General features: G+C 49.0%; 1 protein-coding gene across 4 annotated transcripts in view; it reads right to left on the bottom strand.

The window, feature by feature from the left end:
- Nucleotides 1-834: 834 nt before the first annotated feature.
- The window catches only part of AFAP1L2 (actin filament associated protein 1 like 2), a 71,333-nt gene continuing 56,511 nt past the window's right edge, over nt 835-15,656 (bottom strand). For 2 of the 4 annotated variants that reach the window (XM_034061814.1, XM_034061815.1), the window contains 14 exons: nt 12,966-13,171; nt 12,234-12,413; nt 11,623-11,712; nt 10,721-10,805; nt 9,561-9,665; nt 8,717-8,928; nt 6,970-7,115; nt 6,243-6,354; nt 5,357-5,596; nt 5,094-5,271; nt 4,705-4,872; nt 4,256-4,437; nt 3,508-3,636; nt 835-3,215 (listed from right to left, as the gene is read on the bottom strand). In XM_034061814.1, coding sequence (XP_033917705.1) covers nt 3,189-3,215; nt 3,508-3,636; nt 4,256-4,437; nt 4,705-4,872; nt 5,094-5,271; nt 5,357-5,596; nt 6,243-6,354; nt 6,970-7,115; nt 8,717-8,928; nt 9,561-9,665; nt 10,721-10,805; nt 11,623-11,712; nt 12,234-12,413; nt 12,966-13,171 — 2,060 coding nt within the window. In that variant the 3' untranslated portion in view covers nt 835-3,188. Of the gene's footprint in view, nt 3,216-3,507; nt 3,637-4,255; nt 4,438-4,704; nt 4,873-5,093; nt 5,272-5,356; nt 5,597-6,242; nt 6,355-6,969; nt 7,116-8,716; nt 8,929-9,560; nt 9,666-10,720; nt 10,806-11,622; nt 11,713-12,233; nt 12,414-12,965; nt 13,172-15,495; nt 15,580-15,656 lie in introns of all 4 variants that reach the window. The other 2 variants (XM_034061817.1, XM_034061813.1) reach the window with 2 other exon arrangements.

A 15,656-nucleotide genomic window follows, 5' to 3' on the forward strand; every position in this document is an offset into this window, starting at 1 on the left:
AAGCCTTTTAGTCTGGGAGGCAGCTGTGTTTGCTACCAGGATGGTCCACAGCCATCTAAAGGTGGCATTGTGCTGGGAACAGGTAAAGATAATAGAGATGTCACAAAGCACCCATGAGTGATGCTGGGAAAAGACAGATCACCTGCTGTTTCCCCTTCAGCTCACAGAAACAGCAACCCCAAATCGAGATGTTCTTTTGGGAATCCCAGGCTTGGAGGCTGGCAGGATGCTAATGGGGTGGTTGGCAGGTTTGTGTCAGTGGTTGGGCTAGGAAAGGCAGGGGAGCAGGACCTTCCCCAGGACTTTGTGCCATAGCTAGGGTGTGCAGGAGTGGTACAGCCACCAAAGGTATGTTACAGACGTGTCTGACTTGGTCGCTGCCCTGTAAAAACCAGCCTCAACCACTTCACTAATGCTTTTCCTTCCTTCCTATTTAAACCCCATCCTGGTTTTCCCTTCAGTGACAGCAGCAGGCACTAAGCCTTGCACACAGTTGCTATCTAGCGGCCAGAGGAAGGTAGTGGATGCAATTTTCTCTGCTGGTTTTATGCAAGATATCTGTGCTATGGAGATACAGACAGGAATCTTTTACATGTATTCATGCAAAGTGTCACGGTAAGTGCTGTTTTTCAGCGGGTTGGCTGTCTGAAAATGCTTTTTGTTGATGGTGTAGCCACTATAGATGACTCCATTGTTTAAGACAGAGTCCACTGTAGCTATAGCCTGCATAGCTCAGGAACTTTGTAGTAACCAACAGTGTTGTGGGGGTTTTCTACTTGAATTCTACTGGAAAATAGTGCAAGAGCAAGCCCCACGATGAAGAAGAGCCACTACTAACATAATATGCTCATCATTTTATTATAAAACCCTCTAAAGCGCCACTTTATAGGTCACAGTTACAACAAAGGAAATGCCTTGAGTTAGGAAAACAATGGGGACGCAGAGGAATTGTTTTATGTTTCTTGTTTGGGGAACGTGTGCTGCTCAGGACTTGCCTATGCTTACTTCCTCTAATGGAGACGTCCCAGCAGGACCACTGATGCTGACTGGGCTGTGGTGGGGAAAGCAGAGCTGCTCTCATCCATCGCTGTCTCAGTACCACTGTGAAATGTCTGGACAACCTCTGGAGGATGACAGCGGGGTGGATGGTGAGGGCATGGCACTACACTGACACTTAGGGTATAGAGAGATCTCCTGCCAGCTCATCATGGGTCAAAACAAAAGCTTCATGGTGTCCATGGCCTCCATCTGTGCTTTGGTGAGGGAAGCCCCCCTGGGTCCTGAACTAGAAGGTTCAGTGGTTTGTTTGCATGAGTTTTTCCTATGGGCAAACCTTGCACAGGGAGAAGGGTGATTGATGTACTGCTCCGAGGGCTGGGATTAGCCATTCCTCCATCTGCACCACAGCAGAGTGTTCAAAATAAGAAGCAACAGGAGTGAGGTCACCCTTATGGCCTTCAGGATACCCTGACCAAGTGCTTCATTGCACCTCAGCCCCATGGCAGGGGCAAGCAAGCCCAGAGCCCCTGGTCAGCACATCCTCATTCAGCCCAGTGCCACCACCAGCTTGGGGCTGCTGCCCTGCAGACCCTCTGGGCTGTATCACTTTAGAAGTGATCTTGGGCCTGACAAAGGGTTTCAAGGCTTAGGAAAGTACAGCATTTTGCCTGTCTGCCTTTACCCTAGCTCTGGGTGCTGCGTGCTGGTGTAGCTGCAGGACCCCAGAGCAACCAAGCCAGGGTACTGGTGGGTACTGGTGCTGCTTTAGCTTTGCAGGGTTAGAAAACAGCTTCAGCCCCAGAACCATCAACTCAGTTATTGAGTCTGGGACTCAGGGCTGGAGCCATGAGAGGAGACACCAAGAGGTGTCCCCAAGCCATCAGACATGATAGCAGGTTAGTGAGAGGAGAGGGTGCATGGGTTTCTGACAGCCTCTCTATTCTCCTTCAGCTTCCAACGTCTCTAAGTTTAGCAGTCCCAAATGTCCAACGTCTTTCATTAGAAACCTTGGCCAGGGCAGAGATGAGTGGGATTTGTGGGCCAGGGCCCAAAGGCTATATATGAAGTTAAATAAGCTGGAAATCAGGGTGACAGCACCAATATGGCCAGCAGCCCACCCCCAGAGCCAAACAGGCCAGGCTGGTCAGCCCTGCCTGCATGGAGGGGCTCCTGAAGACATCCCTGTGTCTTCAAAAGCAGATTGTACGTCTGTGACTCTGGAAAGCAGAGAGCATCAGTAAAATGGGGCTCATAGCTGGCGCAGGAGCATGGGGACTGCTTTACCTCCCCTCCCCTGGGAAAGGGCAAGCCCTGAGAGAGACACACACAGGGATCCAGCTTCCCATACAACAGCTGAGCAGGCCTGGGCCTCTGGTGAATTATTAACCAACCTTCAAATAGGATTTCTTTTCCAGAACAAGCTCCTAAGGTGAAAGAGAATTAACTGAATCTGCTTGCAGACCTCCATTGCCCAGAGCTCTTGGTGCCACCAGTCTGTACCACATCTTACAGCACGAGAAGGTGAGCAGGGATCTTCCTTGACACTCTGGCAAAGCTGGAGCAGGCTGGTAGCAGTGAACACATGCTGGGGTGAACCAGGACACCAATTAGGAATGCCCTGGACAGGCTGCTGTGTGCCTCTCATTCATGTCTTGAGCATCACTCAGGTGTGGTTACTGCCATTGACTGAAGGCTGGATGAAATGCAACTGAGTGATGACTGGCAGCAAGACAGAGACTTTATCTGACTGCAGTTTGTCATGACAGGTTGAAAACCACCAGGGTATAAAGAATAGCAGAGGCCCCTTCTGAACCCACTACTGCCACTAATATAGAAACCTTAATGACTCATTGATAACCCTTCAGAGTAGAAATACACAAAACATACCGCTATGTACAGTAACATTCTTGTATACATCAACTGGGTTAGGAACGTGATGCAAGGATTGCCACTGGTTGTTATTGTTTTAGCTACGTGATTGGGACTTGTCTGGAAAGAGCAAGATCACTTGGGATAACTCATATGGGCAGCGGTTGGCTCCGTTGCTGCGCTGAGCAGTTGGTGTGACACGGAGGAGGTGCTTGGTGTGTGGTTGTCTTGCACAACTCAACCTCCACCTAAAGATGATTGAATCCCCTTGGCCAGGAATGGGCAATTCCAGTCTTTAGTCCATCTAAAAAGATGTGCTTCTAACTAGCTCCCTTCTTCTCCCATTCCTGCCAAGGAATAAAAGCAAATTAGTCAAAAGGTAGATCTGGAAAGCCACAATAGTTGTAATGTGCACGGTCAACCCAAGTGGTTTTGGCTGCGGAATAGGTCAGGGCTGTCTCTCTGTTATAAGCAATATACACATTTATCCATTTAAATTACATCTAAGGCAAACCCAGGTGAAAAGACCAGAGGAAAACCAGGCTCCGAGTGGTGCTTGGTCAGGGGTGAGACACCCCACCTCCCCATCCCACCACTGTCAGGAGGGAAAAGCAGCGGCATGTACAAATTAACACGTACCTTAGCTTTCTGTAGGACTGTTCCCTTCCCTGTCACCATGACAGATAAAGGCCTGTTTTTTAAGGCCGTTGCTGAATTGACTGGTGAGTTGTCTGCGCTGTTTGCTGGACTGGCACTTTTTGCCTGAATCTACAGTAAAAAGAACAGAAGGGTGATGACTTCAGCCTACCAGGAGAGACTGCTGCCTTTCCTCATCATCTCCTTCTCACAGTCGCATCCCACTTGCACTGAGGAACATATATTTCAGTGACATCCCAATTTCAAAATACCAATAGTTGTGTGGTGTGTTGTTTGGGTGTTGAGGACTCAAACAGAGATTCAGAGCAGGGCTCAGGCAGTGACCAACTCCATCCCATGGGAACCAAGTTCCCAAGAAGGAACTTAGCTGCCTGAATCTCCCCACAAACCACCCTGTGGCTCAGCTGAGCACAGAAGGAGCTGGGTCCAAACCTGCATGGCCCTGGAGGGTGTTGTTCAAATACAACTGTTTTCTTGAGCCAAAGCCCCCTTTCACTTCCCCATCACTGCTGTTACCTCATTATGTTACTGTTACACTATTACGTCTATACATAGCTAATAATTTACATAATACTTCACTTAGATAAGATATAATCTAGACTTTTATATAGGATTATATATGGTAATAATTTAATGCTGCTGTTAATGAGCATATTATTAAGCAGGCTGAGACAATGGGACTGCCTGGCTGCTGGAAAGCCACTACACACCCCAGGGGTATCCCACATACCCGGGGGGCTGCACTCTCCAGGTGTGTGGTATCCACTGCAGTGCCCAATGTCACGGGGCCAGACTCAGCCTTCTTCAGGTTCTCCTTCACTTCCACCAGGCTCAGCTCCAGGTCCACCCTCCGGCTCTCCTTCCTTTTGCATTCTTCTTCTATCTCCTTCAGCCGCTGCTCCAGGCTCTTGTCTGTGAAGGGAGGGAGGGGTAACATGGTGCTGGCTGGGAACCTGGGGAGCTCAGGAAGGGAGCAGGGACCAGGCCATGTCCTGTATGTTTTCCTTGTATTTCCTTATATTCCCTGGGCAACCTGTGCCAGCACATCATCATCCTCACAGGGCAGAATTTATTCCTAATATCCAATCTAAACCTCCCCTCTGTCAGTTCAAACCCATTTCCATTTGTCCTATCCCTACATGCCCCTCTCCACACATCACCCCTTGTGACCAGCTCTACCTGTGTTACCCCCAAGCATTTCCTTCAGCTCCCGCCTCTCCTTGCGCAGCTGGGTGAGCTGAGCCCGTATTTCATCCTTCTCCTTCTCCAGCCGCTCCTTCTCCTCTGTAAACCGCTTCACCTCCGCTTCTGTCCTGTTCTTGCCCAGCTTGGTTTCCACTGCTGATGCTGTGAACACAACCCACCAAAACAAGGGGGAAAATCAGGAAGGAATCTTCTTAGGTGCTCAGAAACAAAATGAATGAGGGTCTGGGAGGTCACCAACCAGGACACTCATCATCCCCTTTTGAAGCTACTGTATAGCAGCATCAAGTGAACCACAGGGCAAAACTCACACTCAGAGCACCACCTCCCTCCTAGCCCCTGCTGCCCCAGTGTCACCCACTCACCCGGCAGCGGCATCTTGGGCCGGTGTGTGGGTACCAGCTGAGGGCTGCCCACTGTCCCTGTGCCCAGCGGCACCTCGGGGGCTGGCTGGGGGAATGCAATGTTCTGCTGCTGTGTCTGGATCTTAACAGCAGGCATCCGTAGCAGTGCCTCATCAGGCTCTGGCTTCTCTGCTTGTTTCTGCAGGCAGAAATGATGTGGGATGATGTGGGGGGTAACCGGCTCACTGGGTAAGCCTGCTCCACACCACAGTTCAGGACAGTACCTGCTCCGAGGTCTCCACCTCCTTACTACAGGGCTCGGCTTCCTTAGGCACAAGGGCTGGCTCTGCCGTGCTCTCTGCTGCAGCCTTGCTGGCAGCCCTTTCTAGAGATGGTGAGCTGAGGGGTGAAGGCTGGCATGACATCTTGCCAGCACAGTGCAGGAAGGACTTCATTGGGGTGAGATCCAGGTATACTCTGTCTTGGTCCACCTCTGCTTTGCTCTCATTCTTGGGTACTTCTTCCTGCAAAAGGAGAATGCTCCCCTGAAATAGGACCATCTGCTGCAGTATAGGAAACATCTCACTGCAAAGCAGTAGTATCTCAGCCAATCTGGAGTATTTTTCTGTAAACCTTAGAGGAATTAAAACCCATTCTCTATGTCATTCCATAGAGGGCTTTTTGGTGCACTGAAGGAAAGGTCCTTCTTGCTCTCCTTCTACAGCACTTTCCGGTACCAGCAGCCCCATCCAAGGATCTCACAGTGTTGTACATCTAACAATCCCTGTTAGATTCTTTCCTTGGATAACAGTCCCATCCCCAGCATGGTCCATGTTTCTTGTCCTTACATAGGACTTGTTCTTACAGGCATCAAAAGGAATTTGGATAGACCAGGCTCCAAACCACCTGCTATCAATCACCAGATAATCCATGCTGTTTGTTGATGGAAACTGTGGGATTTTATCCCAGCTGCCTGAGAATCCCTACAGCACCCTGCTGGAAATTTCTCTCCCATTCTGTGGTGCCTCCTCTCCAGCACTCACTTTGCCCCATTGCAAAAACCTGGATTTCCCCAGGGCCAGGGAATCCCCTTTGCTGCTGTTGGAAAACTCTCCCCCTTCACTACTGATGTTTGCCCATGGTGCAGCACTGGGTGATGATGCCTCTTACCACAGGTAGGTCTGGCAGATCCACATCATCATACAGCTCCTCCTGCTGCACCTTGCCCTTCGGCAGGTTGTCAATATAGGCATTGGGCTCAGAGTACTTCCTCTGCATTAAGCTGTGAACAAGAAGCAGGACATCCCATCAGGTTGTGCTGTGTTTTGAGGCATCTGAGCTCAGTGGTCCTGGGGTCTGGGCAGGACTGCGTGGTCAGATGCAGAGGATGAGAGGGTAGAGCCATGCAGCAATGTGAGCACTGCTGCTGTCACATTTCCCCTTGGCTCTTCCTCACCCACCCTCAGGCACAGCACTGCAGCAGCACTACAGCCCTGTCCCAGTGGCACAGTGAACCCCATGGCTGGGTGCCCATGGCCTCACACAGTCACAGAATGGTTTGGGTTGGAAGGGCCCTTCCAAGCTCATCTAATCCAATCCCCCTGCAACAAGCAATCTTCAAGTAGATCAAGTCCATCAACCAAGCCCACCCCACCAACCTGCCTTTGTGAGAGCCACCTAGGCATGTGCCCTAGCCCCATGGCAAGCTGCAGCTCAGGTTAGGTGTGCCATGGTGAGACAAGTGCTGTCCTGTCCCTCACTGAGCTTCCAAAGACAGTGACTGAGCTGTGAATTTACCACCATTTCCCATGTGGGAGGCAGCCAACCTCCCACGAGCAGACGGACCCTTGCTCCAGTTGCTTTCCCTCTACCAGCATCCCCATTCCCACTGACGTACAAGAAGGAGTTCTTTGCGGCGCTCACGATGCAGGAAACCCTGTCAGCATCCACATAATCATAGGTGAATTCCTCTGGGTCTGTTTTTGAACCTGACTCCGACAAGAGGAGGCCCAGCCAGTGACCCATTTCCTCCGAGGACTTGGCCTATGGGGAGATCAGACAGTACAGGTTGTGATAGCAGTTTCTCTTCGCTCCCAAGGCTAATGCCGCCCTGCAAAGGGAAGTATGCTGGGCTTGCAAAGGGAAAGATGAATTGCTGGCTAGTTATATTAAACCTAAGGCTGCAATAAAAGAAGAAAGAAGTACCCCTCTGTGTATGGACTGATGTGCAAATGTAAATGAATGCAGCTCTTTGATTAACTCTAGTCAACCTGCAGTTTCTTTTTGATACTGATCAACTCAGCTGCTACAGTAAGAGCAGTCTGGGGCTGGAGATGCTGGCATGGAGCTGGCTTTGGCAAGGAAAGCATGCGGGGTTTATTCTGCACCAGCAGAGCGCAGCAATGGGATTGCCAAACACAGACATGCAAGGAGACCTGAGCACACAGGGCAGCCTGCGAGTTCCTTATGGCAAAGCCCAAACCCCTTCCAGGGCTGAGAGGAAAGAGGGGAAGGGAGGAGTTTAAAGCAGGATCAGAGAACATCAAAGGCAGCCCCGAGCTTTAACATGATCAGTATTAAATGAACACACTGACATTTTGCACAATGAAGAGTTAAATACGGTGCCCTGTAGCCAGCTATAGCAAATAGCCACATGTACTTGTGGCAGTGAGGGATTTCTACCTGAAGCAAGAAGCTGCAACCATCTTTTGCTTTGATTTAAAGAGAGCAGTAAGCACAAAGGGAAATTCAGGGCAAGTGAATCCCAAACTGGAAAGTATATTTTAAGCTTCCAATCTGTTTTATTTAGCAGGGGCTCGAGCCCTTGGGAAGCCAGCCAGCCTGTACAAAACACACCTTCTTCCATTCACAAAATGTGAACTTTCCCAGCACCTCTTCTTCACACCTGTAATTAGGCAAGATTCCTCAGACACAGATATACCCTGAACCAGAAGCTAAACAAAAACACCTTTGAACTTCATGGCAGGCCCTCGAAGTCAGTTGTTTAGCTATAAATATTCCACCCACTGGAAAAATACAGGAAATTGCTCACATTGTCCACCTCCTACTATAATCATGCTGTCGTCAGAGAGAACTAAGATTAGAGATAAACAGTCCTGGATGCAGGCAAAGGAAAGTAACAGATGGAGATGAATTCACTTGCACTTTCAGGGGCAGATCAGTTTACTTGAGATTCACAACCCGTGGCTTTGGGACTCCCTGTTTGCAGAAGGTGAAGTTCTCTGTTCCTCCTAACCACAGACTTAAACCCTTCAAGTGGCATTCCTCTCATCTAATATTAGCTATCTGAAATACATCCCATGTAACTGAATAATCATACAAGGTTATCCTATAGTCAGTGGAGAGAGATGGGCATCTCTAGAGGACCCTTCATCCCATCCTAAGATGAGTGCCTAAGATGAAGGCTGAATGGTCCTCAGGAGGCACCAGCATCAGACACAGCCTGGCTTGACAGCTAGATGGGACATCTAGGAGGCCACAGGCAGATGAACCAAAGTCCCTTGCTTCAGGTTCTGTTTTCCTGGACTGAGGGTTCCTCTGAAGGACCTCACCAGCATTTAGGCCTCCTGAAACACCCATGCTGACAGCTTAAAGCAGAAATGTCTTGGAGATATACACCTTACCTCCAGAATGACCCGTTCTTCCCCGTTGTGCAGGATGCGGAAGGAGTAGAGATGGTCAGGGCTTGGCTCGGGGATAATTTCACAACCTGCCAGGCTCAGGGGCTGCTGGGCCAATTTGCTCCTGTTCTTGTCCTGGTAGAAATGGAGGTGACCATCTTTTATCTGACACCAACGGGACTTCCACTGGCTGTTCACTAGCACATTCAGGTAACCTGCAAGCAAGCATGGGTTACTTAGGCACATCTACTCCAAGGGAAGAGGGAATCCAAACTCACTGTGTGCATGAGGATGTCTGATGGGTAAGTTCTGAGACCACTGCACAACACAAAGCCACTGACAATGAAAAAGAGCAAATGCACAATTTCTATCCATACAAAACAGGATGAAAAGGGTAAAATCTGTTCAAAATAAGACCCTTGAAATTCAGGTTAGGTTTGGAGCAGCAAATTGGCTGCAGAGGGCTGGACAAAGTTGGTCCCAGATGGTGAATAACAGCTGACCCACACAACTCTCCCCTTGCTGACTCTCACACCCTGGGCTAATGCCCAGGATGAGCAGCACAGATGCTTTCTGCATGCACATCTGGTATTACCTGCGCTTCCTATTGGGTCACCCTGCAAGCTACTGTCCCCCTTGGAAGCCACTCAGTCACCTTAGTGTGTAAGAGGTACCACAACCTATATGGATACACTGGCACAGACCAAGCAGACTGTGGCCTCTTTGCCGCAGGACAGCCTGGCACCTGTGTGCTTGAGGAGGAGGATGCCTGGTGCTCATCCTGCCCTGCACACCGAGAACCAGCACTGAGACAACTCCCTGCTGAGGAGTTCACGCTGGCACTTACTTGAAGTCTCCAGGGATCTCTCTGGGCTATCCAGGGAGCTGGATTTCTTCCTCCCGAGGTTCATGAGGTTGCTCAGTTTCAGGCCAGATGTGCCCTTCTTTTTAACTACCAGAAAAGAAAATGAAAGAGAGCATTTGTGTGGCTTTCCTAACCCACAGCCATACACACAACCTGCTGTCCCTGCTAGTCCAAAGTCCAGGGAGATGATGAGCGAGATGGCACCAGTAATCCCAGAGTGATTTGCTGAAGATACTTAATCTCTATTGCTTTAAGCTTGGGTTAGTTCTGACCAAACACCAGTCACTGCATAAAGGCTGTTTGCTCAGGTCTTGCTGTGCAGGTGCCAACCTCCTTTCACTTTCTTATACTACAAATAATGGAACTAAAAAGAGGGACTTAAGGTGGGGAGGGTGAAAGTTTATGCCCAAAGAGCCTCTTTAGCATTTTCCTACCAAGCATGTATATAGCTGTGTAATCATCAGGTAATCATGGTGAGAAATCGAGTTGGATGGTTTTAGTCCAGATTTTCCTTCCACCTGCCCTAACAAAATGATGAATTCCTAGTGCAGAGGGACTCAGCAGCCAAGTTCCATCTGATAGGTGACTCCAACTGAATCCTCAGCATGGCTTTATCTTCCTCTATCCCTCATATACTAGATGGTGCCACCATCCTTCTAATAGGGCATCTCCTCTTTCAATGTACTTACCTGCCCTATCTGATGGAAGAGGAATACAGATGAATGCCCAAAGCCAGACACCCTAGCATGAGGGTGTAACTCTCCCATTGGAGACAGCTCAGCATTTCACACTCCAGGTTCCTCTGCAGACATATCTGAGGGAGGTCACTTAGGTTGCATTTACACCCCCTCAAACTGTCCCAGAGTGACTTCCCAGAGTCACACAGCATCTCTGCGGTGGGGCAGGCATCACACCCAGGTTTCTCCAGCCCTATCCTAACTCTGTAACTGCTGAGAGATCCCAACATCTGTCACTGCCTTATGGGAAATAATTAACTGGAAACAAATGGACAGGCAGAGAATTCACACGCAGCTTTCACCCTGCCCCAGATCAGTCTGAGGTGGCGGTGGCAAGCACGAAACCCTCACACATGTGGGGTCAATGATCCCCGTTCCCCTGCCCTTCCCAGGGTGAGGTTTTACCATCTTTTGTCTCGGCTGTCTCCGGGTGTCCGTCGGTGCTGCTCCCGCTCTCGGAGGCTGCAGAGTACCTCTCAGACACCTCCACCTGCCAACAGCACAGACACAGGCTCCACAGATGGACATGACCCATCCCTCCATCCAGCACCCACCACAAGTGCCTTTCCCCCCTCTCCACAGCAGATGCTTTCACACAGACATATCCCACCTCTCCACTCACTCTGTGCCCTTCCTATAGTTTCTGCTCCCATCATCCAGCACATGAACTGCCCTGGCTGGGCTCAGCTCCGAGGTGACACAGTGGCACCGCCAGCGGCACGCTATGGTATCCTGTCCTGCAGCCTGGCTGCTGGGGGCATCTTCCAGTCCCCATAGGATGGCAGAGGAACTGGCCAGGTACACAAACGGGTCCATTTTGGGTGTCCACCAGAGACTTTAGAAGGGTTCTTTCACCTCCCACTGTTTTGGAACAAGTTGCACCCCCTGAAGAGTGTCACCTAAACTTGGACTAAGACTGGCCCAAGCACTGGCATCCAAGGGTCTATGCCCCTTCCAAAGCTCTTGGGGAGTACAATTGTCCTGCTGCATGAGACAGTGACTGCTGCCTTGTGTGGAAGAGAGCCCACTGCTGAGTCAGTTTTGGGGTAAGATTTGGCAACAAAAGGCTGCAAAGAAAAATTACTATAGCTCCAATAACTCTAATTTTCAGCAGAACAGGGGTCTGGTTACACCAGCATCAGTCTTTGCTCAAATAAAACTACTACACCTACAACAATTATTTATGGCAGGGTGTTGGAACTGGATGATCTTAAGGTCCTCTCTAACCCAAACCATTCTGTGACTATGAATAAAGGAACAGATGGAAAAGCTGAAGTGCTACTTCCCTCTGTAAAGACCAGGCATACCTTTGGGTAACAGAGCCTCTGTGAATCTGGGATGTACTGGTTGCCTTCGCTGCCTCCTTCACACAGCAGAACGCTGGTCTCCTGGATTACCTGTGCAGAAAAGCAAGCCATAGCCCATGAGAGAGCTGCAGTACAGGTCAATACTTGTCCCCCAGTCAGGACAGGCAGAACCAGCACAGCCTGGGAGACCCACAGTTTATACTGCTGGCAACTCTGGGGATTGTCCTGGTGTTGCAGCAGGCAGCCAGCAGAAACTGATGGATCCAAGTCAGTGGGAAGAGACTGCCAGCAACGGCAGCCCTGGCGCCTTGCAGCCCCAGGCTCCTTCTGCTGCTGCTGTCTGAGGGAAAGGGCCATATCTCCCCCTGTCCTCAGCCAATTCATATCGGGCACCCACCCCACACATCCCTCCTCCAGCAGCAGGGCTGGGAGGTCCTTCCACAGAAGGCAGCAGGAGCTGCAGGAAGAAGCTATCCCGGGACATGGAAATAAAGCCTGTGTTTGTATACAGGCTTGAGGAAGGAAGGGAGCCAGAGCACACAAGGACAAGACTGAGATAAGATACGGTCTCCCAGCAAAGCCAGGGTGGGTGCATGGAAGGCGCCACTGACCCTGAGCCACTGCTCTGCCTGGTCTTTACTCTGCAGCCCCAGCACAATGACGTCTGCATTCATAGGGATGATCTTCAGCTTGTGTTCTTTCTTCCTCACTTGCTTTTCCTTGTGAATGACAGTGCAGCCCAGCAAATTCACGTCCAGCTGAGGGCTGTGGTCTTTAGAGCTCTTGTAGCACTGGGGAAGGAAGAGGGAGGGCAGGTAAGAGGCTGAGGAGGGGTCTTACCTCTCACTGGCAGAACTCAACCCAAGAAGCAGCTCAGTGCAAACACATGAATTAAGTTTGCTGAACACAAGAAAGTCCTATAGATCCTACAAGACTGTGATGTCTACACAAATATGTACAGAGATACGTGCACATCTATGTACATACATATATAGTCTGAAGTACCTCTTGCAGATACTCCTAGAGGATCAAATATGTGGTCAGCCAGTGGGATAAACATCCCTCCTCCTTAACCACCTCAGAAAGTTTCCCCCAAAAAGTACCTCTTTGGGAGTTTGGGATTTTGGTTGCAGGTGTGACCTTGTGTCCCCCTCAGCAGCCCCATGCACACATCCCTTCTGAAGATGAAATGATATACCCAGATCTCTGGGACATGGGTTTTGAAGTATTGCTTCCAGAAGTACTTTGGTTTTGCCAGCGAGTTAGCATGCCCTGAGGTGCCATTTCTCTCCCCAGCTCATGAAAATAGGATGTTACAGGCATAGGATTGAGGATCTACTCACCAGCAGCCTGGTGTCCTTGATAACACACAGCTGTTTTGCCCACTGTCCTAGCCACTTCTTCCTCCACAGGAACGCACAGATGCGGGCATCCTTCATCAGCTCAATGGTGGCCTCTGTGGATGGCCACTGGTGGGTTGCTGACTTGCCTTTGCTGCTCTCTTCTTCATCGTAGGATTCATAGGAGCTACTAACAGCTTCACCATCTTCTATAACAAGAGCAAAGCTCTATCATTAAATACATTTCTAGAACAGCTCTGAACTTATTGCTTGCCTCAGCCATGCTCACACATGCAAAAGCTTCCAGTGCAGGGATGTGTCTTTTGAGGCTCTCCTACAGGAGAATAAAGGATAGGACAATAACCCTCGTAGATCCCTTTTTTTTTCTAGCCCAATATTGATTCCATTGCACTGTTTTGTGCCTCATAGCAAACACTCAAAAGACACTTCTCAGTTGCCCACAAATTCAAGAACAACATTCCCTTAGACATTTCTGATGTTTGCTGCTTTCCCCCCACTTTTCCTACTTCCCACTTGAAGCCAAACACTCACAGTTTTTAAGGCAACAGCAGGCTACAATCAGCCCTTGTCCTCTGAATGTCAGAAGTAAAAATGATATTTGCAAGGCCATGCAGCAAGCAATGATCTATTGTATTTGATTTGTCATTCCACCTCCCTCTCTGAGCTAACAGGTCTCTCTATACTCAACATCTAAAGGGCAGCAAGGGGTTTTGAAGGAATGCACTGCAGCAGCAGCAAATAAGAGCAATCACATCTTTTATATTCATTCCTAAATGGATTGCTACGTTATTAAGATGTGCTGGGATTTTCAATACCCAGCTCTAATACACTGTGGGGTGTTGGAGTTTTCAGCTGATAGGAATAGCTGGTTATTGGCACCAAACCCATCAGAAACAATGAATATGTTTCCACTGACCACAGGGGAATTCACAGTGCCCTGCTGGGATTTACAGTATGGCTCTTATTCACAAAATAAGCTCACATAGCAAGACGGTAAGAACTGGGCAACATCTTGTTTTGCATTCTTGTCCTACCAAACAGCATAGAGGAATACCATTGAGTTTCTCTCACGAGAATTTATCTAGGTTTGACTCTCATTAAATCTTACTATCAAGATAAAAGTCACCTTATCAGATTGGTGCAAATTAAGAAGAGGAAAAGCAGCCAGAAAAGAGAAAAAAAAGTATTTGGAGCTTCACTGAAGAACATTTCTTAAGCTGAGTTTATTTGTTCTTAAGATAAAGGGATCTGGGATGCGGTAACAAAGCTACAGCCTTACCTCCAGTGAAATCTCACTCTATTACATCCCTCAAGTGATCAAAGCTGCACCAATTAAACAAGCTTATTAAAAAGCAAATAGCCCCTTTCAAAGCCTCTGAGTGGTACTGACAACACACTGCTGGCTCACTGTCTCCACACCCTCAGTGTATTGGACTGTCCATCTTTCATGGCAGAACATTACCCCAGTGCACTGTCACTATGCAGACCTTGTCCACAAGCACACTGTGCAGAAATTCAGATGCAGTCAAAGTGTTGAGGTTTCTCATCCCTAGATATACCAAGAAGCCAAACCTCTGCACTGCTAGGGACCTTCCTTATGCATCAGCAAGGATGCCTAAGGGAACCTCATCTTCTAAACCTCCCTCCTTATCAACATGGGGCAGTTAGCAATATGCCCCTTCGGGGTCTCTGCTGCCACCTTTCTCCTAGGGCAATAATACTTTTCTTCTATGCTTTCAGCAGGAACCCTGGCTGCTGTTTTCTGCATCAACCACAAGTGCCTCACGAGATGAGCTCTTCTTTACATGGAGAGCTACAGCCATTGCTTTGGTGGTGACACCACTATGGCCTCATGACAGAAAGGTGTTTTCCAGACAGTCTAGCTAGCAAACAGGGACAAAACTTGCTTGGGTGACTTGAGACAACACTGTTGTCACTACCGAGCTTCACTCAATCCCAAGTCATACAGCTCAGGCTGTATGTACTTCAGTACAAGGTCTCCATGTTCACCTACTGGCAGTTTCAACTAAGACCAGTTTTAGCCTCTCATTGCCATGACATTGGTGGAAGCCATATTCTTGGATATCTTTAATCCACCTCTGCTTTCCTATTTGTCTTCCTATGACCATGATGCAGGAAGCTCCAGCCATCTTGTACACCAGAGCTGCCTCTGCCCAAGCAGAGCATCTTTAACATTCACTGAACTCTGCTTATCAATACAGCCAGTGCTACCATCTATCAGCTCCACATCAGTGACCAGAACCAGGGGAATAAAGGCTAGGGAGGTTCTCTTCACTGTCATTTTAAGCATGGGGAAAGACAAAATAATGCCACCTTGTGTATTTCCAGCATGGGCAGAGAGAGAGGTGGTTACCCATGGCCATGGGTAATGGGCAAAGCCAGGGGGAGGCACCTGATCATCTTTGTGAAAACTGAGGGGGTTTTGAGGTTTGGTTTTGTTTGTTTGTTTGGTTCTTTGAAAGTCACTTCAGGTTGGTAAAGCATGCCATACCCATCGTTATTGTGGCATAAATAACGCCCTCAGTAACCTGCAACCCTGGCCTGGGTCCAGTCGCAGCAAGCCTACCAAAAAGACCTGCACAGTCAAAAGGAAAGAGAAAGAGAGACAAAGGGAGAAAGACAAAGAGAGAACAAGGTCAGTCCAGCTCAGCC

This window comes from Melopsittacus undulatus, chromosome 4, assembly GCF_012275295.1.
Source record: "Melopsittacus undulatus isolate bMelUnd1 chromosome 4, bMelUnd1.mat.Z, whole genome shotgun sequence".
Taxonomy (NCBI): domain Eukaryota; kingdom Metazoa; phylum Chordata; class Aves; order Psittaciformes; family Psittaculidae; genus Melopsittacus; species Melopsittacus undulatus.